General features: G+C 34.9%; 1 protein-coding gene across 4 annotated transcripts in view; it reads right to left on the bottom strand.

Annotated features, from left to right (window-relative positions):
- The window catches only part of Oatp26F (Organic anion transporting polypeptide 26F), a 387,249-nt gene that overhangs the window by 217,637 nt on the left and 145,033 nt on the right, over window positions 1–24,579 (bottom strand). For all 4 annotated transcript variants that reach the window (XR_011331492.1, XM_069822440.1, XM_069822441.1 and 1 more), the window contains exon 3: window positions 11,162–11,345. Coding sequence is in view for 3 of the 4 variants with exons in the window: in XM_069822440.1 (XP_069678541.1) it covers window positions 11,162–11,345 (184 nt within the window). In the remaining variant the exon portion in view is untranslated. The remainder of the gene's footprint in view (window positions 1–11,161; window positions 11,346–24,579) is intronic.

Genomic DNA, 24,579 nt, shown 5'->3' with positions numbered 1-24,579 from the left:
TGATCGTTTTAGGAAGACGAGTAATTAAAAAAACCGGGCGTGTGTGGTAAAGTCTTATTGCAGAATAGAACTAAACAAAAAATGGGCGAACTGATAGGAGACGTGTCCATGTACTTATGTCTGTTTTCTTTTAGGGACACTAGGACTGAATTTTTACAAAAAAAAAAAAAAAAAAAAAAAAAAAAAAAAAAAAAAAAAGGCAAGAAGTCAAAATTTGTTTTTTTTTTTTTCGTACGAAAATGTTTGTTGGGCACTTAGAAAGTTAACAGTAAGAGGTTTTTGTCTTTACGTCTCCTTTGAGGTCCAGGAGCAATTTTCATAGGGCTATGGACCTGCTCCAGAAGTCTTATTGCAGAACAGAACTATACTTACGTCTCTTTTCTTTTAAGGAACACTAGAACTGAATTTTTACAAAAAAAAAAAATTGTAACCAATCAAAAATTTTTTTGTACGAAAATGTTCGTTGGGCACTTACAAAGTTAACAGTAAGAGGTTTTTGTCTTTACGTCTCCTTTGAGGTACAGAAATTTTTATAGGGCTATACATCTGCTCCAGAAGTCTTATTGCAGAATAGAACTAAACAAAAAATGGGCAAACTGATAGGAGACGTGTTCATATACTTATGTCTGTTTTCTTTTAAGGGACACTAGAACTGAATTAAAAAAAATGGTAAGAAGTCAAATTTTCATTTTTTGCATGAAAATGTTCGTTGGACACTTACAAAGTTAACAGTAAGAGATCTTTGTCTTTACGTCTCCTTTGAGGTCCAGGAGCAATTTTTATATAGGCCTGCTCCAGAAGTCTTATTGCAGAATAAAACTGAACAAAAGTGGGTGTGTTCATATACTTATGACTGTTTTCTTTTAAGAGGCACTAGAACTGAATTTTTACCAAATAAAATTGGTAAACAGTCAATTTTGTTTGTAACAAAATGTTCGTTGGACACTTGGAAAGTTAACAGTAAGAGGTTTTTGTCTTTACGTCTCCTTTGAGGTCCAGGAGCAATTTTTATAAGGCTATACATATGCTCCAGAAGTCTTATTGCAGAATAAAACTGAACAAAAGTGGGTGTGTTCATATACTTATGACTGTTTTCTTTTAAGAGGCACTAGAACTGAATTTTTACCAAATAGAATTGGTAAACAGTCAATTTTGTTTGTAACAAAATGTTCGTTGGACACTTAGAAAGTTAACAGTAAGAGGTTTTTGTCTTTACGTCTCCTTTGAGGTCCAGGAGCAATTTTTATAAGGCTATACATATGCTCCAGAAGTCTTATTGCAGAATAGAACTAAACAAAAAATGGGCAAACTGATAGGAGACGTGTCCATGTACTTATGTCTGTTTTCTTTTAAGGGACACTAGAACTGAATTAAAAAAAAAGGCAAGAAGTCAAAATTTGTTTTTTTTTTTTTGTACGAAAATGTTTGTTGGGCACTTAGAAAGTTAACAGTAAGAGGTTTTTGTCTTTACGTCTCCTTTGAGGTCCAGAAGCAATTTTTATAGGGCTATACATCTGCTCCAGAAGTCTTATTGCAGAATAGAACTAAACAAAAAATGGGCAAACTGATAGGAGACGTGTTCATATACTTATGTCTGTTTTCTTTTAAGAGACACTAGAACTGAATTTTTACCAAATAGAATTGGTAAACAGTCAATTTTGTTTGTAGCAAAATGTTCGTTGGACACTTAGAAAGTTAACAGTAAGAGGTTTTTGTCTTTACGTCTCCTTTGAGGTCCAGAAGCAATTTTTATAGGGCTATACATCTGCTCCAGAAGTCTTATTGCAGAATAGAACTAAACAAAAAATGGGCAAACTGATAGGAGACGTGTTCATATACTTATGTCTGTTTTCTTTTAAGGGACACTAGAACTGAATTAAAAAAAAATGGTAAGAAGTCAAATTTTCGTTTTTTGCATGAAAATGTTTGTTGGACACTTACAAAGTTAACAGTAAGAGATCTTTGTCTTTACGTCTCCTTTGAGGTCCAGGAGCAATTTTTATATAGGCCTGCTCCAGAAGTCTTATAGCAGAATAAAACTGAACAAAAGTGGGTGTGTTCATATACTTATGACTGTTTTCTTTTAAGAGACACTAGAACTGAATTTTTACCAAATAGAATTGGTAAACAGTCAATTTTGTTTGTAGCAAAATGTTTGTTGGGCACTTAGAAAGTTAACAGTAAGAGGTTTTTGTCTTTACGTCTCCTTTGAGGTCCAGGAGCAATTTTTATAAGGCTATACATATGCTCCAGAAGTCTTATTGCAGAATAGAACTAAACAAAAAATGAGCAAACTGATAGGAGACGTGTCCATGTACTTATGTCTGTTTTCTTTTAAGGGACACTAGAACTGAATTTTTACAAAAAAAATGGTAAAAAGTCAAAATTTCGTTTTTTGAATGAAAATGTTCGTTGGACACTTAGAAAGTTAACAGTAAGTGAACTTTGTCTTTACGTCTCCTTTGACGTTCAGGAGTAATTTTTATATAGGCCTGCTCCAGAAGTCTTATTGCAGAACAGAACTAAACAAAAAATGGGCGTGTTCGTATACTTATGTCTCTTTTCTTTTAAGCAACACTAGAACTGGATTTTTACAAAAAAAAAAATGGTAAGCAGTCAAATTTTTTTTGTACCAAAATGTTCGTTAGACACTTAGGTTTTTGTCTGTACGTCTCTTTTGAGGTCCAGGAGCAATTTTTATAGGACTGTAGACCTGCTCCAGAAGTTTATTGCAGAACAGAACTAAAAAAAAATGGGCGTGTTCATATATTTAAGTCTCTTTTCTTTTAAGGGACACTAGAACTGAATTAAAAAAAATTGGTAAACAGTCAAATTTTTTTGTACCAAAATGTTCGTTAGACACTTAGAAAGTTAACAGTAATAGGTTGTCTGTACGTCTCCTTTGAGGTCCAGGAGAAATTTTTATATAGGTCTGCTCCAGAAGTCAGTATTAACTTACATCCCAGTTCACTAAGTTGCCTTCTCTCGAAACTACATTTTTATAAGTTCAAAAAATGGCCACCCGCGTAGCTCGGTCGGCTAAGGCGCTTGCCTGCCAGTCCGGAGTTGCGCTCGGGCGTGGGTTCGATTCTCGCTTGGACTGATTACATGGTTGGGTTTTTTCAGAGGTTTTCCCAACCGTAAGGCAAATGTCAGATGATCTATGGCGAATCCTCGGCCTCATTTCGCCAAATATTATCTTGCTATCACTAAATAATCTCATAGTTGATACTTACTTACTTACTGGCTTTTAAAGAACCCGGAGATTCATTGCCGCCCTCACATAAGCACGCCATTGATCCCTATCCTGAGCAAGATTAATCCAGTCTCTATCATCATATCCCATCTCCCTGAAATCCATTTTAATATTATCTTCCCACCTACGTCTTGGCCTCCCTAAAGGTCTTTTTCCCTCCGGTCTCCCAACTAACACTCTATATGCATTTCTAGATTCGCCCATACATGATACATGCCCTGCCCATCTCAAACGTCTGGATTTAATGTTCCTAATTATGTCAGGTGAAGAATACAATGCGTGCAGTTCTGTGTTGTGTAACTTTCTCCGTTCTCCTGTAACTTCATCCCTCTTAGCCCCAAATAGTTGATACAGTGTCGTTAAATAACCAAGTAAAAAATAAGTATGCAAAATGCTCCAGGCGCATGCAATTTTCACCGAAATCAATGAAAATATTTGTACGTGTCCGTGCATGTATTATCTTAGGTTGAGAATGTTAAGTATTTTGAAAATTAAGAGTTAAAAACATTATCTATACTAATAATAAATCTGTAGCCAAATTTTTCTGGTAATTTTCGATTTTCCAAAAATAATTGGTCCTAACATATATAATTAACCACCCTGAAACCGAAAATCGCTTTTTTGAAATTTTTGTTTGTCTATCTGTCTGTCTGTCTGTATGTTTGTTACCTTTTCACGCGGTAATGGCTCAACGGATTTCGATGAAAATTGGAATATAAATTAAGTTCGCTGTAACTTAGATTTTAGGCTATATGGCATTCAAAATACATTATTCAAAAGGGTGGTTATAAGGGGGCCTGAATTAAATAAATCGAAATATCTCGCTCATTATTGATTTTTGTGAAATATGTTACATAACAAAAGTTTCTTTAAAAATTATTTTCGATAAGTTTTATTCCTTGACAAATTTTGATAGGACTGATATTTAATGAGATAAATGAGTTTTAAAATTAAAATAACTGCCATCTAAGACCGTGTAATGAATTAAAAAACAAATGACTTCGTCTATAAGGGGCCTTGGACAACAACAATCGAAAGCTATTAAACATAGCCTACAGACAATGTTCCTGTGTTTTTATGAAGTAATATCAGAAGCTAAATTAACCGAATTGTATAATTAATTATTATTTCACCATTGGAAAGTGTAGTTTCTCTAGATGGACATAATGCTATAATGTTATTACAGTAACGTCTGAGTAAATCGAGGACAGGTAAGATTAAAATAGCTTCTTATGCACAGAAAATTTGATAGGCTATTTTGTACATTCGTTTTCTGTATTTCTTAAAATAATGTTTATGTACACTCATTTTAATCTCAGAGAATTAACGAACAACGAGAGTGTATTAATTTAGTATGCAGTAATAGTACGTTAGCTTAGCAATCCATTATTTTATAATTCAAATTTTAACTATGCTCAATTGAATCGTGTTAAAATACATAAAATATATATGCAATAAATACAATGCAAAAAAAAATTGGGTAATGAGCGAATCAGATTATCTTGCGCTGTTGTAAAAGTTGTTCCCTGGATCAAACGTCCTATTTTAATTATGTAATTACTTTATATTTATTTCTAACAGGTGCAGCGGAGCGCACGGGTACGGCTAGTGTAAATAATATAAATAAATAAAGATCTGATTTTCACATAATTATTGTGCCTAACATAACCTAGAAATCACGAATTCCTTAACGTTAAAATATTACCCGTGAATCGGGGGCAATAAGTAGTGGTACTAGTATTTTATTTAGCGATCGGAATTCAACGTGAGCGAGAAATGGTCTACGAATTTTGTCCCGGTCTCTCTATCAGCTACTGGGATCATTCACGTGCAGTAAGTACAGGGACATCATTTTATTTTCACTTCAATTTTTATTGTACCTGAGTTTTTGAATGTACTTCATTCCCACCCCCTCTACTACTAAACTGCCAACCGTTCTCCACACAGAACCGAGGCCGCGTATGCAGTACTGAGTTAGTGAGTACAGTACGTTCCAGACATATGTTCGAGTTTTCCAGTGACGAAAGAGCTTTCAATATTGAATTATATTTTCGCACAGGTACTGTCCGTTTGCCTACGTCGCATCCCGGTTTCCCCCACCTGCTTCTGTTCGCCCCTCTGTAAAGTCTAGTAGCTGGGCTGTCTTAGCTCTTTTCTGAGAACATTAATTTCTATTAGGAATTGGACGTCCACCTAATATCATACAACTGTTTAAAATAACTTCAATAAAAGGGCCTCGTTAAGTAATTAACTGTCACGTGATTTCCCCCCCCCCTTTCTACGACCCTGCGACAAAACCACTTGAACGGACAGTAGATAGAATTTCTGAGTAATTTTATCTTTTCGGATCGGGCAGAAGTGAAGATTAAATTTACAGTAACGTAAGGTTCTCTTTTATAGAGTAGGTACAGAATTATTTCAACATGAGTTACTCGTAGCAAGGACGAAACTAGTAATTGGAATTAGGTACAATAGTCTATAGTGCGATAATATGCACAAAAGAACTGAAGCCTGTATCGAAATGAATGGCCACCATTTTCAAAAATATGTTTAAATATCCATATTATGATTATTTTTCAATTTAACTTCATTCTCTATATTGTACGCTAATGTGCTGTAATAGTACAATATACTTACTTACAAATGGCTTTTAAGGAACCCGAAGGTTCATTGCCGCCCTCACATAAGCCCGCCATCGGTCCCTATCCTGTGCAAGATTAATCCAGTCTCTATCATCATACCCCACCTCCCTCAAATCCATTTTAATATTATCCTCCCATCTACGTCTCGGCCTCCCTAAAGGTCTTTTTCCCTCCGGTCTCCCAACTAACACTCTATATGCATTTCTGGATTCGCCCATACGTGCTACATGCCCTGCCCATCTCAAACGTCTGGATTTAATGTTCCTAATTATGTCAGGTGAAGAATACAATGCGTGCAGTTCTGTGTTGTGTAACTTTCTCCATTCTCCTGTAACTTCATCCCGCTTAGCCCCAAATATTTTCCTTAGCACCTTATTCTCAAACACCCTGAACCTATGTTCCTCTCTCAGAGTGAGAGTCCAAGTTTCACAACCATACAGAATAACCGGTAATATAACTGTTTTATAAATTCTAACTTTCAGATTTTTGGACAGCAGACTGGATGATAAGAGCTTCTCAACCGAATAATAACACGCATTTCCCATATTTATTCTGCGTCTAATTTCCTCCCGAGTGTCATTTATATTTGTTACTGTTGCTCCAAGATATTTGAATTTTTCCACCTCTTCGAAGGATAAATCTCCAATTTTTATATTTCCATTTCGTACAATATTCTGGTCACGAGACATAATCATATACTTTGTCTTTTCGGGATTTACTTCCAAACCGATCGCTCTACTTGCTTCAAGTAAAATTTCCGTGTTTTCCCTAATCGTTTGTGTATTTTCTCCTAACATATTCACGTCATCCGCATAGACAAGAAGCTGATGTAACCCGTTCAATTCCAAACCCTGCCTGTTATCCTGAACTTTCCTAATGGCATATTCTAGAGCGAAGTTAAAAAGTAAAGGTGATAGTGCATCTCCCTGCTTTAGCCCGCAGTGAATTGGAAACGCATAAGATAGAAACTGACAGTACAATATACACTGCATAATTAATACATCCCAATGGACAGCTCAATTCGTGAGTAAAAACACCAAGTTTTAATACAGTACTGTATTTTGATTAAAGAAAAACCTGATGAAAATGATCAAACTGAAAATTGCGATATTTCCTAGTTAACATAAATGGATGAACTACTTTTCTTCCCTCCTATACCTAGTAAAGCGATTTGTATTTTACGCTAGTTTCATCGAACTCCAGTCTTGGAAGGAGGAGCAAGCGGTGTTTCCGGTTCTAGACCTTTAATCAAAAGATATAGACAGATTAATAATAAAAATGTTAGTAAAAATAAAATGACGTCCCTGTAGAACTGACAGTGCCAACACAACTGAAGACGACCGTACTGCTTGATGTAACTAGCTTTCAATTTCCTACTGCAGTTAAATGTTTATTTACGAGGAAGCTTCAGACATGCTGTGAAAGTTATTATGCACAGAACAGGTTACTAAATATATACATGCTTTCGCGATAAGCGCAAATCACCGTCAATGCGTTGTGAGGATTTTATCAAGAATGAATGGACGTTAATGAACTTGAAACAAGTCTTATCTTGGGCAATATATTTAGTGAAGGACACCACGTAAGTGGAACGATTTTTTCGGACATATACACTCAGAATGAGCCTCATAAAGATGGCACATAATTTCTGTTGATACGTTTGATTTATTTCGTAGCAATTCACTTCAGTTTTAATGCTACAGGTGATATGACTACTTATAGTTTATACTTTATTTCCTTCAACTGACATAATTTAAATTAAAAGAGACGCTGGTACAGACAATTCTACCTCACTTCGATTATTGCGATGTTTTGTTCACTGATCTAGGATTGAATCCTCTGAAAAACTACAGCGTTTTCATAACGCGTGCGTCCGCTTCATTTGTAATGTTCGATACTATGATCATATCTCAGAGCGCCTGACCGGAGAACAGGAAGTCGCAGGTTCGATTCCCGCTCGAGGTTGTGTAATTTTTCTTTCATACCATGGCATGATTGTGACTATAATTGTATTTAAATTCATTAATGTGTCACCAAACATCGTAAGATGAAAATTACATATCTCACCTTCTTTCGAGAAGTTATCATGGCTTAGGTTACATGAGAGGAGATATCTGCACTCGCTTTCTCTCTTATATGGAATTACACTAACACTAAAAAGCATTGGCACACTCAATGTTTTCCCTATAAGATCTGTGTAAAAAGCAAGTTTAAGAAAATAAAATGTTTATTCCTTAATATAATGTAAAACTAAAAATCTGCCACAGAAATCACAACAGCAATAATACAAAATAATTATTTACAAAAGAAAATTTATTTTCTGATTTCAAAAAAAGTATTGGCACATTGTACAAATGCATATAATAGGTATCTGTAATGTATTTTCCGTATCCTGTATGCAAGCCATTGGGAGCAAATTGGGAATTCAATCAAAGGCTTTCCCAAAACACGCTATGAAATGTTTCATATGAAATAATTTTCATCTCGAAAAGGAAGCGAAAACGATCTAAATTGTACTAAAGTTTTATGTTTGAAATACCTCAATGATAATCCCTTAAAATTAATGAAATTACTTACGGCTCATTCTGTATAAACAATAAATGTAATTTTATGCGCCAAAAATAGAAGTAAAATATGAGCAATATACGTTTATAATACTATAATGTTAAAAATACAATATCTATGTGGCAGACGTTTACTCCACGATTTGAAAGAAAAACAATTGAAAATTTCCGCTTGAAGGGAAAAGAATCGCAAATCAACGATCCGATAGAAAACATTCGCGAGTCTCCAATCTTATGAAAAACAATCGCGAGTCTCCAATCCTATGGAAAACATTCGTGAGTCTCCAATCCTATGGAAAACAATCGTGAGTCTCCGATCCTATGGAAAACAATCGCGAGTCTCCGATCCTATGGAAAACAATCGCGAGTCTCCGATCCTATGGAAAACAATCGCGAGTCTCCGATCCTATGGAAAACAATCGCGAGTCTCCGATCCTATGGAAAACAATCGCGAGTCTCCGATCCTATGGAAAACAATCGCGAGTCTCCGATCCTATGGAAAACAATCGCGAGTCTCCGATCCTATGGAAAACAATCGCGAGTCTCCGATCCTATGGAAAACAATCGCGAGTCTCCGATCCTATGGAAAACAATCGCGAGTGTCCGATCCTATGGGAAACAACTGCCTATCCCCGATCCGATGGAAAACAATCGCGAGTCTCCGATTCGATGAAGAACAATTACGAGTCTCCGATTCGATGAAGAACAATTGCGAGTCTCCGATTAGATGAAAAACAATTGCGAGTCTCCGATTCGATGAAGAACAATTGCGAGAGTCCGATTAGATGAAGAACAATTGAGAGTCTCCGATTAGATGAAGAACAATTGCGAGTCTCCGATTAGATGAAGAACAATTGCGAGACTCCGATTCGATGAAGAACAATTGCGAGTCTCCGATTCGATGAAGAACAATTGCGAGTCTCCGATTAAAAGAAGAACAATTGCGAGTCTCCGATTCGATGAAGAACAATTGCGAGTCTCCGATTAGATGAAGAACAATTGAGAGTCTCCGATTAGATGAACAATAGCGAGTCTCCGATTAGATGAAGAACAATTGCGAGTCTCCGATTCGATGAAGAACAATTGCGAGTCTCCGATTCGATGAAGAACAATTGCGTGTCTCCGATTAGATGAAGAACAATTGCGAGTCTCCGATTAGACGAAGAACAATTGCGAGTCTCCGATTCGATGAAGAACAATTGCGAGTCTCCGATTAAAAGAAGAACAATTGCGAGTCTCCGATTCGATGAAGAACAATTGCGAGTCTCCGATTCGATGAAGAACAATTGCGAGTCTCCGATTCGATGAAGAATTGCGAGTCTCCGATTAGATGAAGAACAATTGCGAGTCTCCGATTAGATGAAGAACAATTGCGAGTCTCCGATTAGATGAAGAACAATTGCGAGTCTCCGATTAGATGAACATTGGGAGTCTCCGAATAGATGAAGAACAATTGCGAGCCTCCGATTAGATGAAGAACAATTGCGAGTCTCCGATTAGATGAAGAACAATAGCGAGTCTCCAATTAGATGAAGAACAATTGAGGGGAGTTTTCACAAAACTCGTTATCTACAAAATCTTGTTTTTTTTTTTCAAGACAGATCTTTTCTAAAATACACAACTGTAGATACCGAGGTTTGAAAAATCTCTTTTATTTCAAGATCAATTTACTGATATACTTACCAAGTTTAGCTTAATTCTGATAGCACTATTGGATTCTCCTGACCCAAAAACATAAGGATACGCTAAAACTTCAAAATCGAAAAAAAATGTAGATAACGAGTTCTGTGAAAACGCTCCTCAATTGCAAGTCTCCGATTCTATGAAAAAATTGCGAGTCTCCGATTCGATAAAAAACAATTGCGAGTCTCCGATCCGATGAAAAACAATTGCGAGTCTCCGACTCGATGAAAAACAATTGCAAGTCTCCGATTCGATGAAAAACAACTGCGAGTCCTCGTTCGGAAGTAAAACAATAACTGCGGGTCTCCGACTCGACGCCGAACCTGACTAGATTGCATTATAATGTAAAGTATGACGCAACTGACTCATCTTCGTTAACGACATGTAAAAAGTTACTCAAGTACTAATTATATATTTTTCCTTATATTTCAAACCTACCATATTTGTGCCATACAATAGTACTATCAGCTACGGTTTTGTACGTTACTTGTGTCTTGGGGTAGGCATCTACAGTATGTAATTTGTCGATCATTTGATTATCTCTGATTCAAGGGTGGTAATTTTATATTTACGTCCACTGTACATATAGGTAAACGGAGATATAAGATTGTTGGCAGGTATAGAAACCTCTTGCTATGTAAATAATTGGTAGGGTTAGGTTTGCAGTAGCTTAAATATTGATCCTAATGAATGTATATTTTTATATTATCTGTACCTGATCTTCAAGGAATTTCACTGCGATTCAATAAGTCTGTCTATCACGCAGACTCAAGTAATGCTCGACTTACATGTGTGTACAAACTTCCAATTGAAGTTTCTCTCTGATGTGGAATGTTCTCTTGTCTGAGATGAACATCCAAAGAGAAGGAATGAATTTTACAGTTATGAAGCTTGGAGTGGAAAACAAATACAAGTCCAACCAAAAAGGGGTAGAAAACTGTTTAGGTGGGACAATGTAAACACAGAATACAGCGTTATAAAAAGAGGAGCGTTTAAATGTAATAAGGCGCACTTACCTTGAACAGCGCCTGCCCAGCATAACCAGAAGAGCACCCACTTAGCGGTGCGGTACCTCTGCAGGAACCTGGGCCTGAAGAAGCACCACCCACACCTCGCCTCGGAGTCCGCGTCTTCGGACCCGCGATGCTTGTCAGACGGGCCGTCTCCATCAGCGACCGTGCCCAGATCGTGACCCGACGTCTGCAAAGGCAAGAAACACGTCGGCATCTTCACAGCTTCTCCACAGCGAGCTTACACTTCCTTCAAATTGGAACCGTTCACTTTCTCAAATGAAGAATCCCACAGTTTTTCAGATAGTTCCCCTTGTAAAGGAGTTCAACTTTGAAGGATATTTCACATACAGTTTTAGTTACTGATTCTTCACTCATATTGTCACGAATGAGTTTCTTAAATAAAAAAAGGAAAATAAAATAAGAGTTCTAGAGATCTTTTGGAACAGAATCCAAGTTCGCTCCTTAGGATGTTTTGCAACACATTTTCAATTCACAAGTTTTTAATAAATTTGAGTTATACTTTCCCTAGAGTTGACAATTCTTATGAGCTATAAATTGCTGAACAATATGATTCACTTAAAAATTTAAGTGTGAATTAAGTTTGATCACTTATCGCCACAAGTTGAAATGTTTATTCATTAGCATTTCTTGTAAAATATTTTGAGTTTATCTATTTCAATAAATTCCGACAATCTGTTCAATATTTTGGTCAAATTCTTCCGTGAAAGTTACTGTCCATTAAAAGCAAAAGTCACACATTTCAAGTGAAGTATTTTCTGTATTTTAATAGCATTTATTTTCTTCACACAGCACCTACACACTTCTCAGATGGAGATAAGCAAATCCTGAATCCTATACAGTTCCTTAAATAACGTATACCTAGTAATTCACACTTCAACAATGTAACTTATTCTGTGCAGTTTAAAATTCCGGACAAATTCTTCCGTCTAATAAGTCATTTACTCACACGATTCCGTTGATTTATTCCCTGTCCTGTTCAATTTGGACAAATTCTTCCATCACTAATTACTTAACAACGCAAACAGTCACACGATTCAGGTGTTGTATTTCTCGTGTTTTCATCAATGATTCATGTTTCACCCAATGAAGAAAAATTCCTAGTCTTATATTTCACACACAAACACTATCGGCAGTGTTAACCGCATTCTTCAAGAGTTCTCTTTTATACGAAATGTCAATCTTCCCCCGATCCTCAGCGTCATCCTTGTATCCTTGTTTTGACGTTATACATCAATACAGTAACCGAATTTTCATTTTAAAATCGATCGTGAGGCAGAAGTGACACATGTGGCGGTTGTTAAATTATGTTACTTTAACATGTTTAAATAGCAGCGTGTGACAACCATTACATAACTGGATTACCCTCGAATCACCTCACCCCCCACGTCAGAGTCGCTTCATTCCTCCCTCCTCTTGAGGGTTAAAGCGTTTATCGTGCTTCATTCCATGTAAAATTGAGTTATTTTCTTTTCCACTTTTTATATCTGAGCGATGTAAGCATATTCTTATTTTTTTTACCACTGGGCTGAACATAAAACGAAATCTCTCATATTCAGATTTATGTAATAAATTTTGCTCTCTTCCCCTTCTTGTCTATGCACACAAAATAAATCGTCCAGCATTCTATAGGGTTTACGTGCAGTAATGGCACGTGTAAAGTCCAGCTTACTCCATTTCTTCCAATGGTACACCATTCATATCATCTACGAGCAAGACGGGATTAATAAAATAAATTGTTAGGAAGAGAATTAAGTCTTTATTTGCTATCACTAAAAGAGCAGGATTTTTTAATCCGTATGTTTAAATACGCAAAAAAATATATCAATGTCACGAATTTTCTTTACAAACTAATTTCTAAAATGTAATACTATTGTTACACTTCACTGAATTTTAACCATCGTTATAAAATATATAGGAAAATAGTTTTCCATTTCTACATGACCTTTTCGTAGTAATATTACGAAGGCTTTAAAAATAATCTGAAACTTCATTTGTTATCCATTGTCACCAGAGTAACAACATTTTCCTAGTCTGATGTTTTAGTGTTTTTATTCAAATATCAACTGTTTTTCAAGAATCATCTTAAATATTAGTAATGGTACGCTTTCTGTTATTTACATGAAATCTGCGTAATAAATCTGAAGTTATAAAAACCAGAATTATAATAAATGTTGAAACTTCATTTGTTATCCACTGTCACCAGAGCAGCGAGATTGTCTTTAGTCGATTGTTTTAGTGCTTGTAATTTAGCTGTCAATAGCTTTAGACATTGTCTTAGTCTTAAGAATGAAATGTTTTCTCATTAATATGTTTGCGTAGTAACTCGAAAGTAGTACCAAAAACAGATTCTTAACAAATTTCGTTAACTTCATTTGTTATCGACTGTCAGTAGAGCAACAAGATTTTCTTTAGTCGAATGTTTCAGTGTTCACAACTGACACCACTATAAAAAAAAGTTTACGGAAAAGTTACAAGATTTTGTTCTACATTCAATTTTTTTTTAAATAATGCAATTGTTACAGATTATTAAGATTTCACTAATTTAGACATAAATGCTTCTTAGTTTTAAAAGACATTTGTATGATATTCTATACCTATTGATTTTATTCAGATCCTGACAGATTTTAAGACTTTATTCTTCAGCTGATGTCGCTATAACAACAACTTGATTACAGTTGAATCGAATTTTAATTCAAACGTACACATCGTCTTAAATATTAAGAAGGGTACGTTTTATACTTTTACATGAAGTTCGTAATAGTCTCTATGATATTATAGAAACTTTAAAACTTTTTAAAAATTTCATTCCATTTTCACTAAGTAAGAATATTTTTAGTGGGATACTTAAGTACATACGCATGACACACTTAAGAAACTTTTACAAAAATGTAGTAGTATTTTTGATATAGTTAAGTTATTAATATAATACACAGTTAAAATTAATTCAGTTTTCGCTATGGATTCAGATATTCGTCCTAAATGTTAAAAAATAACGTTTATTATGTTTTTACACGACGCTTGTGTAAATGTTCAGCATTAACAATACTGAAAAACGTATATTTTGTTCATGACATACACGATAACTAGATTCCAGAATTCTTTATTGATTGTATACAGATTTCATTCTTTATCTACCGCCGCTATAAAAGTTTATTAGTTTATAGTTTAATCGCTATTTACTTCAATACTACACATCGTCTTAATATTAAGAAAGAAGCGTTTTGTACTTTTAAACGAGGTTTAATTTTTTAAAATTTTAATTCCAATTCCACTAAGTAGGAAGATTTTAATGTGATATTTCAGTACTTACGCATGATACAGTTAAAAACTTTTACGTAGATGTATCACTGTTTTAATATAGTTAAGTTTATTAACGTAATAGACAGTTACAATTAATTTTTTTATTATGGATTTAGTTATTCGTCCTTAATATTACGAAAATAACGCCAACAATTACTTCATTTTCACTATGGATTTAGATATTCGTCCTCAATATTAGGAAAATAACGCCAACAATTACTTCATTTTCACTATGGATTTAGATATTCGTCCTCAATATTAGGAAAATAACGCCAACAATTACTTCATTTTCACTATGGATTTAGATATTCGTCCTCAATATTAGGAAAATAACGCCAACAATTACTTCATTTTCACTATGGATTTAGATATTCGTCCTCAATATTAGGAAAATAACGCCAACAATTACTTCATTTTCACTATGGATTTAGATATTCGTCCTCAATATTAGGAAAATGACGCTACTTTTGTTTTAACGAGTCATTTGCGGAATGTTCTACATTTAACAATACCCAGAATCTTAACTGTTTATTAACGTAATGGACAGTTAAAGTTAATTCATTTTTCATTATGGGTTTAGATATTCGTTCTCAATATTAGCAAGATAACATTAATTTTTTTAAGAGACACTTGCGGAATGTTCTGCATTTAACAATATCCAGAAACTTAACTGCGTATTAACGCAATATAAAGTTAATCCTAATTCACTTTTCACGATGGATTTAGATATTCGTCCTCAATATTAGAAAGATAACATTATTTTTTAAGAGAAACTTGCGGAATGTTCTGCATTTAACAGAAAGTTCACTGTTTATTAACGTAATATGAAGTTAAAATTAATTCATTTTTCACGATGGATTTAGATATTCGTCCTCAATATTAGAAAGATAACATTATTTTTAAGAGAAACTTGCGGAATGTTCTGCATTTAACAGAAAGTTCACTGTTTATTAACGTAATATGAAGTTAAAATTAATTTATTTTTCACGATGGATTTAGACATTCGTCCTCAGTATTAGAAAGATAACATTATTTTTTAATAGACACTTTGCGGAATGTTCTGAATTTAACAGAAAGTTCACTGTTTATTAACGTAATATGAAGTTAAAATTAATTCATTTTAACGATGGATTTAAATATTCGTCCTCAATATTAGAAAGATAACATTATTTTTAAGAGACACTTGCGGAATGTTCTGCATTTAACAGACAGTTAACTGTTTATTAACGTAACATGAAGTTAAAATTAATTCATTTTCACGATGGATTGAGGTATTCGTCCTCAATATTACAAAAAAAAACGCTAATTTTGTTTTTACGATACACTTGACGAATATTCTGCATTTAACAACACCCAGAAACTTAACTGTTTCTATTCATGATATACACAAAATGATTAGATTCCACACTTCCGCAGTGGTTGGTAGAAGGACCTCATCTCCCCAAAAAATACGGCACTAAATAAGTTCTTAATAGGGCCTTCAATCACACGCAAGTCCCAATTTCACAATCGTCTCATGTCTGCACTGTGGTTAACACTTCCCTGCCGACAACCGCATGGGTCTCATTGTTTACTCATACGGCAACTCTGCTAATTAATGCTGACACTTCCATTTCATTTCGACTTTATTTTAATTAGTTTACCCCCGCGCTTCCAACCCCTCAACACTCAGCACCACCGCCACGTTACCGAAGCAACCCCACAACGCGGCGCGCGTCCACACCCCCTGACAGCCAGAGAGAGACTGACACTGGACCATGCTCTCGCTGCAGACGCGGGGCACAGATGGCATCCTCCACGATAATGGTGTGTCATACAAATATCCGCAAAATACATCAAGTTTTATATTATATATTGCATATGTACATACGTAATGCGATTTCCTTTCGGATGTTTACGCACGGGATTCTCCCAACCACACCCAAACTTATAATATTCGGAAGGTATCAAAATAGAGGGGGAGGCGTTGTGTAAACTGCCGTGGGCTTTCTTACGTAAATTCAAATCAATACTGAGAGATGCGTGGTAAGTCCTCGGGTTACATATTTGTGACTGCAACTAAAATACCTTCATAGGAACAATCCAACTCCAGAGGTAATCACTACATTCAACAGTTACTAACGAAAGACCTTTCCATCACCATATTGCTATGTCTGATGACCTGGGCATTATCATCAACTACAAAGACTTCTGAACTTCTTCTCCTTTATCACAAGGAAAATCACAATGTGCAGTGTTTTCAATAATGTATTGAATGATAAATTATTTAAAAATAGCTTGTAAGAGGGTCTTAGACTAGAAATGTTTAGTTTAAATGTAGTTCTGTTTATAAGTATGAATAAGGGCATATATGGGCATCGTGTCTCACTTGAGAATTTGTGCCTCACTGACCTTCACAGAGCTTATCGCTCTGAGTGACATCATCTTCACAGTCCCCGTTCCTCCCTCACGTAGCTCCTAGCCGTGGGCAGGTTCTATATCAGTTTCATAAGCAATATCAGTGGTGGCATAATGACATTATCAAAGCAGTGTGTACGCGTTAGAAAATGATTATTTCATGAGAAATGGGAGGAAGAGTTTTTTTTTGCTATTTAGAAGAGGAGAACTTACAATGTATGTTATGCTCGAAAATCCTATTAGGCATTAACAAATTTAATATACAACTACATTACTCCTTATGTCATAAAGAACATGCTGAATTAGAAGGTAAGACAAATTAAATGTTATTTTTCGTACTATTGCGTAGAAAATTTATGATCTTAACATTTGCATAGTATAGTAAATACGACATTATACCTTAAACATGCTGCATTAAAAGGTACGAGGAATTAAATGTTGTTTGTACGTATTATTTCCAAAATAAATTTATATAAAAAAATATCAAATGTGCGCAGAAAACGAAATATGATTTTCTGAAATTATTTTACGTCGAGAATGTGCAAATCTATTAAGTAATCCTGAAAAACGCCAGAATATTCAAGAAAATAAACGTAGACAACATGATGGAATAATATTGGCTAGTTACGCAATTTCTCGCCTGTGACTTAAATCAATTCAATGATGGAGAAATAGTAAATAGGTTTATGATTAAAGCTGCCGAATTAATTTGCCAAATTGAATAAAAGTTTTCGAGTCTCTCACGTTAACCAAGCGCTTTCCTAATAATTCGCCACTGGCCACCTTAGCGATTACGATAAGGTGACGCAGGTCACAGCAGTTTATATTTCCCATTCTACTCTGCAGTCTCATCTCCTAGTAAACAAACTATTTCAAATCGAGTCCCTCATGTAACCGAAAATTGTGCCCATGTATGAATAAGGGTTTAATTGTTTCTCTTATTTGAACCGTTGTATCAGTGAAGCGTGGTGAGTCAGTGAAGTTATGGTTTTACAGTGCAGTGAATAGTTCCGATCAGTGATAATTTATAGTGTCAATGAAATGTGTTCTAAAGTATCAGTGAAATGTGTCATAGTGCCAGTACAGTGAGTGAGATGAGAGCAAAATGAAAGATTATTATCAGTACCAATGTGAAACTTATGTAGGGCCTATACATATGTAGGTTGTAATGTAAAATTAGGTTCACTTATTAATTATGTTATTTTATGTATTATTATTAATTGTAATTATTGTATATAATTGTATTGTGTATTCTTATTGTATTGTGTATCTAATTGTATTGTGTATTGTATAGGGACATCACTTTATTTTTACTAACATTTTTAATATTAACCTGGCTGTACCTTTTGCTACCCCTTCCCACGACTGGAGTACGATGATACTGCGTAAAATAAAAACAAATCACTTTACTAGGTATAGGAGGGAAGAAAAGTAGTTAATCCATTTACGTAAACTAGGAAATATCGCAATTTCGAGTTTGATAATTTTCATTAAGTTTTTGTTTAATCAAAATACAGTACAAGTGTTTTTACTCACGAAATGAGTTATCCATGCGAACGTATTCATTCTGCAGTGTATATTATACTGTCTACAGTACATTAGCGTACAATATAGAGAATGAAGTTAAATTGAAAAATAATCGTAATATGGATATTTAAACACATTTTTGAAAATGGTGACCGTTCATTTCGATACAGGCTTCAGTTCTAATGTGCATATTATCGCACTGTAGACTATTGTACCTAATTCCAATTACCAGTTTCGTCCTTCGTACTAATAACTCATGTTGAAATAATTCTGTACCTACTCTGTAAAAACGTACCTTAGGTACTGTAAATTCAATCTTCACTTCTATCCGATCCGAAAAAATAAAATTACTCAGACATGCTATCTACTGTCCGTCCAAGCAGTTATGTCGGAGGATCGTAAAAGGGGGGGGGGAATCACTTGACAATTAATTAATTAACGAGGCCCTTTCATTTAAGTTATTTTAAACAGTTGGATAATATTACGTAGACGTCCAATTCCTAACAGAAATTAATGTTTTCAGAAAAGACTAAGACAGCCCAGCCACTAGCCTTTTCAGCGGCGTGAGCAGAAGCAGGTGGGGAAAATCGAGATGCGACGTAGGCAAACGGACGACAACACCTGTGCGAAAATATGATTCAATATTGAAAGCTGTTTCGTCACTAGAAAACGCGAACATATTTCTGGAACGTACTATACTTACTACTGCTTGACTGCATGTACGCGGCCTTGGTTGTGTTGGAAGTTTACTAGTAGAAGGGGTGGGAGTGAAGTACATTAAAAAACTCAGGTACAATAAAAATTGAAGTAAAAATAAAATGATGTCCCTGTATAAATTGTATTGTGTGTTGTAATTTTATTGTGTATTGTTTATATTGTGTATAACACTATCATCGGGTGCTTGCCCACTTGCAGTGTAAATAAATACATACATCACAATGTTCTAAAACGTAGAAATACGTCTATAATGCCACTCTACATCTAAAAGTTCGCATATCAATAACTTCCCAACCGTTGTTACATTTCGGACATAGGTATATCAGGTTAAATCGATGTACTGTAGGTTAACCCAAACTACGTTATCCTGAAATTTCTTACATTCGTCCTCAGGCTCGCTGTATACAGGTAGACAGAGCTATGTACAGAGAGATATAAATATTATATAGAGAAAGTTATAGAAGTTTGTGAGAAAAGAAGTAGAGGTACTACAGAGAAACATAATAGTACAAGGTGCAATAGTACCGAACTGCACTTGTATTTATTGTAGCGTTAAACAGACATGAGTCCACCTTTGGAGTAACGGTTAGCGCGTCTGGCCGCGAAACCACGTGGCCCGGGTTCGATTCCCGGTCGGGTCAAGCTACCTGGTTGAGGTTTTTCCGGGGTTTTCCCTCAACCCTATATGAGCAAATGCTGGGTAACTTTCGGTGTTGGACCCCGGACTCATTTTACCGGCATTATCACCTTCATCTCATTCAGACGCTAAATAACCTAAGCTGTTGATAAAGCGTCGTAAAATAACCTACTAAAAACATACATGCGCGTGTCACTGAAGATCATTGCTTTAATGCTTGATGTGTCAACCTACCAAACAGTGCAAGATTGTCTTTAAGAACTGAGCTTCTACACGTGATTTTGTGCAAAATGTCAAGGACCTATTGCAAACTTTTTCTGGAATCTCTCCATATACGCCTTATGGCTAGTCTTCCTCTCTGTCTCTCAAGTGATACATTTAGTATAGATTCCAGGCGTTTCCCTGGTCCTAGATATAACATCTCCGTTTCCTAAGTCCTTTGTGTTGCCTACATTAAGGACAGTCCGTAAACGTATTGATTGCCCCTTGTACAGACGTGGACAAATTATTAACAAAAATTGACGATTTTTATGATAATTCTGTTTACAAAATTTGACTTTTCAATTTAGACTACAGCTGACAATTTTGCATATTTCCATCATTACAGAAGACAGAAATATGCAAAAATGTCAACTGTAGTTTAAATTGAAGAGTCGAGTTTTGTAAAGATATATAATCAAAATCTTCAATTTTGATAATAATTTGTAAATTAGCAAAAATGTCAACTGCATTGAAGAGTCAAATTTTGTAAAAATATAAAACAAAAATCTTCAGTTTTGCTAATAATTTGGAAATATCCAAAATGTCAGCTGTAGTCCAAATTGAAAAATCGAATTTTGCAAAAATATACAATAAAAACCTTCAATTTTGCTAATAATTTGTAAATATGCAAAAATATGAAATGTAGTCCACATTGAGGAGTTAAATTTTGAAAAAATATACAATACAAATCTTCAATTTTGCTAATAATTTGGAAATACACAAAAATGTTAACTGCAGTCTAAATTGAAGAATCATATTTTGTAAAAATATGTAATAAAAATCTTCAATTTTGCTAATAATTTGTCCACGTCTGTATATAGAGAAAGAGGTAAATAGAAAAATATATAAAGATATACAAAGAAACATAGAGGAAGATATAAATATATATGGATCTATAGAGAAATAGAAAAAAAATGTATGTGGATGATAAGCGGAGACGAAGAGGTAGGCGGAAAATACCGGAAGACTCTAGAATGCTGGTTAGCAATGAAAGATCTGGCCTTGGACAGAAAACTGTAATTGAATGAATGAATGAATGAATGAATGAATGAATGAATGAATAGAGTAATGGAAGTCAATATTGTTTAATGTTAAGTTCTTCATATTTAAAACTTGAATATTAATATAAAATAATACAAGAGAAAGTTGGCTACATCGTATTAAGTTAATTAAATTTTAAGCTGCATCTATAACTACAGACACATTCATTTCATTCATAATTTTCTGCCCAAGGGTAGGACTTTCACTGCAAACCCAGCATTCTCCAGCCTTTTCTATTTTCTGCCTTCCTCTTAGTCTCCTAATATGGTTTAAATATCTTAATGTCGTCTATCATCTGATATCTTCTTCTGCCCCGAACTCTTCTCCCGTTCACCATTCCTTCCCGTTCATCCTTCAGTACGCAGTTTCTTCTCAGCCAGTTAACCAGCCAATTTCTTTTCCTGTTCCTGATCAGTTTCAGCATCATTCTTTCTTCATCCATGTTTCCAACACAGCTTCGTTTCTTATTATGTTTGTCCATTTCACACACTCTATTCTCCTTCATATCCACATTTCAAATGCTTGTACTCGCTTCGTTGTAATGTCCATGTTTCTGCCTCCACAAAATGCTACACTCCACACAGAGCACTGCACTAGTCTCTTCCTTAGTTCTTTCTCCAGAGGTCCGCAGAAGATCCTCCTTTTTCTATTAAAAGCTTCCTTTGCTATTGCTATCCTCTTTTTGACTTCCTGGCAGCAGCTCATGTTACTGCTTATAGTGCACCCCAAGTATTTTAAGCTCTCCACTTGTTCTACTGCCTCATTTAGAGTTCGCACGTTTACCTTCTTTCTTTTTCTTTCGATAACCATGGTCTTCGTCTTATTTGCATTTATCTTCATTCCATTATCTCACAGCTGTCATTTAGCTCCAGTAGCATATCCCTTAGTATCATTTCCTCTTCTGCTAACAACGCCATATCATCAGCAAATCTTATGCACTTTATTCTTCTTTCTCCTACTATCACCTGTCCCACGTTCTGGAAACAGTTCTTCACTAAATCCTCCAAGTATATGTTGAACGGGGAAGGCGAGAAAGGGCATCCTATCGTACTAGCTATAGATAAGCCTATATTACTGAAATCTATTCAGGGCGCCACTGAATTGAACGAATGGAGAATGATACACCGAACGCTTGAAGGACAAAAATGATCAAATATTTATGTGATATACAACATGTGCTTCACTATAAAATATTAAGGGGAGAGGATGGTATTTTTTGGTGAAAAATGAGTAAATTTAAAACAAAAATCTTTAAAATACCCTGTGATATGTGTGGAATGCATAGCATAACATTTTGTGGGTATTTGTGCCCTTATCGGATGTAGAGTCGTCATTTTTAAACTCCCTGCGTTATGGATTTTTAAATCACTCGCCCACTTTTATTGTTGTTTGCGGTAAATTAAATTTTCAAAGACAAATTTTTTTTCTTTAAAATACCCTTTTGATACGTGTGGAATGCATTGCATAATATTTTGTGGGTATTTGTGCCCTTATCGGATGTAGAGTCGCCATTTTTAAACTCCCTGTGTTATGGATTTTTAAATCACTCGCCCACTTATATTGTTGTTTGCGGTAAATTAAATTTTCAAAAACAATTTTTTTTCTTTAAAATACCTTTTGATACGTGTGGAATGCATTGCATAATATTTTGTGGGTATTTGTGCCCTTATCGCATTTTGAGACATCATTTTTAAACTTCCTGCGCTATGGATTTTTAAATCTCACGCCCGCTTTTATCGGTTTCCAGTAACTTCATTTTTTTGCTACATTTCCAGACAAAAATGGATATAATTTCTGAACTATTAAAGATACATGCTTGAAATTTAGAACACACATTCTTTAGACTATTAGGAAAGTTTTCTCTGTAACAGAATTTTGTTAATTGATTTCATTTTAAAAATACGTCCGTTTGTTTGCAAAAAAAGGAAATCAGAAAATTGTTATTAAATTTTAATTGTTTATTTTACAAACGTAGGGACTAATATCAAAATTCTGTTGCAGACAGTTTGTAGAACATTCTTTTGCAAATACATAGCAAAAAACTGTTTGAATCTATCTTTAAAAACGATTTAGATACCATATCGGTTTTAGTACAATCCTGTATTGAGTATATTGTTTTCAAATTTGGGCCCTCAAATAATTTTTTTTTTTCAAAATATTTTTATTTGGTTGAGTTTCCACAGCTATGAGCTCTCTACATACAAAAATTATTATTTTACACCAAATAGGAAAAAAGTTTAAAAAAATACCATCCTCTCCCCTTAACCAACGTGATAATGGGAAGAAAAGTACACCGAGAAAGCCTTTAGTACAATACTGACATTTTCAAACATAAAATCTCGCTTGCATTGCTAGAGATATGAATTAGGGTATGCGGCGATGAAATTCGTTCTCATTCTTTAGCGTCTAATGACCTATGAAGACTATACTGTCGGGAATCACAATCAGGCCCAGTTCAGCTACCACAACTTTTACTAATTTACGGCAAACATCACCCAAAACTTCTCCAATTGGCCGGCTTTCGCTTAGCAAACTTTTTAACACAGTCCACAATTTCTAAGAAACGCTGAGTAATGGACAGGTAGGCAGAAAATCAGTAGCGTTCCTGGAAATGTATTTTCCGTCTTCCTCTTCACTGTTCTGGTCTTCACTTTTGTTAGAGTCTGAAGTTTTATACAGTATGTCCACAGAAATCTTCCATAGTTGCAAACGGTGTAACGGTGTACATTAATAGTACATAATGCAACAAGCCTATAATGATAGTAATTAAGACGCAAGTATGTTTGTTTATGAAACGAGCGCAAGCGAGTTTCATAATTTTCATACGAGCGTCTTAATTACCATTTTAGGCAAGTTTCATACGACTTTTTATGCTCGACCATATTTCTAACTTGAAATTATTCAGAAATATTCATTTTATTTGTATCTGATAGAAGATCGGAAGTGACCTTGTTCATAGCTCGAAATTGTGAGATGTGCGCAGACGCGAAAGTATTGATTTTTTCCGAGGAACAATAATGTCATTGACCTTGATGTAATGCAGAGAATGTATAACCTGGAAATTGATTTAGAATTGAAAAACGAGATGACAAATTGAATTTATTTGAATATTATTTACAATTAACGCTAATTATTATAGTAACCTTCTGCGACAGTATTGGATTTCCAGTCTCCGTGACGTTTCCCTCGTCTTTCGATTGCATATCCGAGAATAATCGAAAACCTGAACTTTAATGAATAGGTGTACTTTAATGACATGCATTAAAGGACTGCTACCAGGTTTATAATTACTACATTTCGGCATGGTCGAGCATAAAAGAACATTATACTAGTGTCATAAAAAAGAACGACTCAAAGAAATCCTGTTTTGAATATTGCGGCATGTTTAATTGGCAGCGAAAGCAATAGATGGCAGAAGAAGCGAATAGAAGCTGTTAATACGGATTTCTTTCCTTAGGTTTGGCAGTCGTTTGTTATTTTTACATTATTGCATTGTAGCTAATATTCGTGCAACTGACAG

The sequence above is a fragment of the Periplaneta americana genome, chromosome 3 (assembly GCF_040183065.1).
Source record: "Periplaneta americana isolate PAMFEO1 chromosome 3, P.americana_PAMFEO1_priV1, whole genome shotgun sequence".
In the NCBI taxonomy this organism is placed as follows: domain Eukaryota; kingdom Metazoa; phylum Arthropoda; class Insecta; order Blattodea; family Blattidae; genus Periplaneta; species Periplaneta americana.
This window is presented reverse-complemented; position numbering and strand designations above follow the sequence as displayed.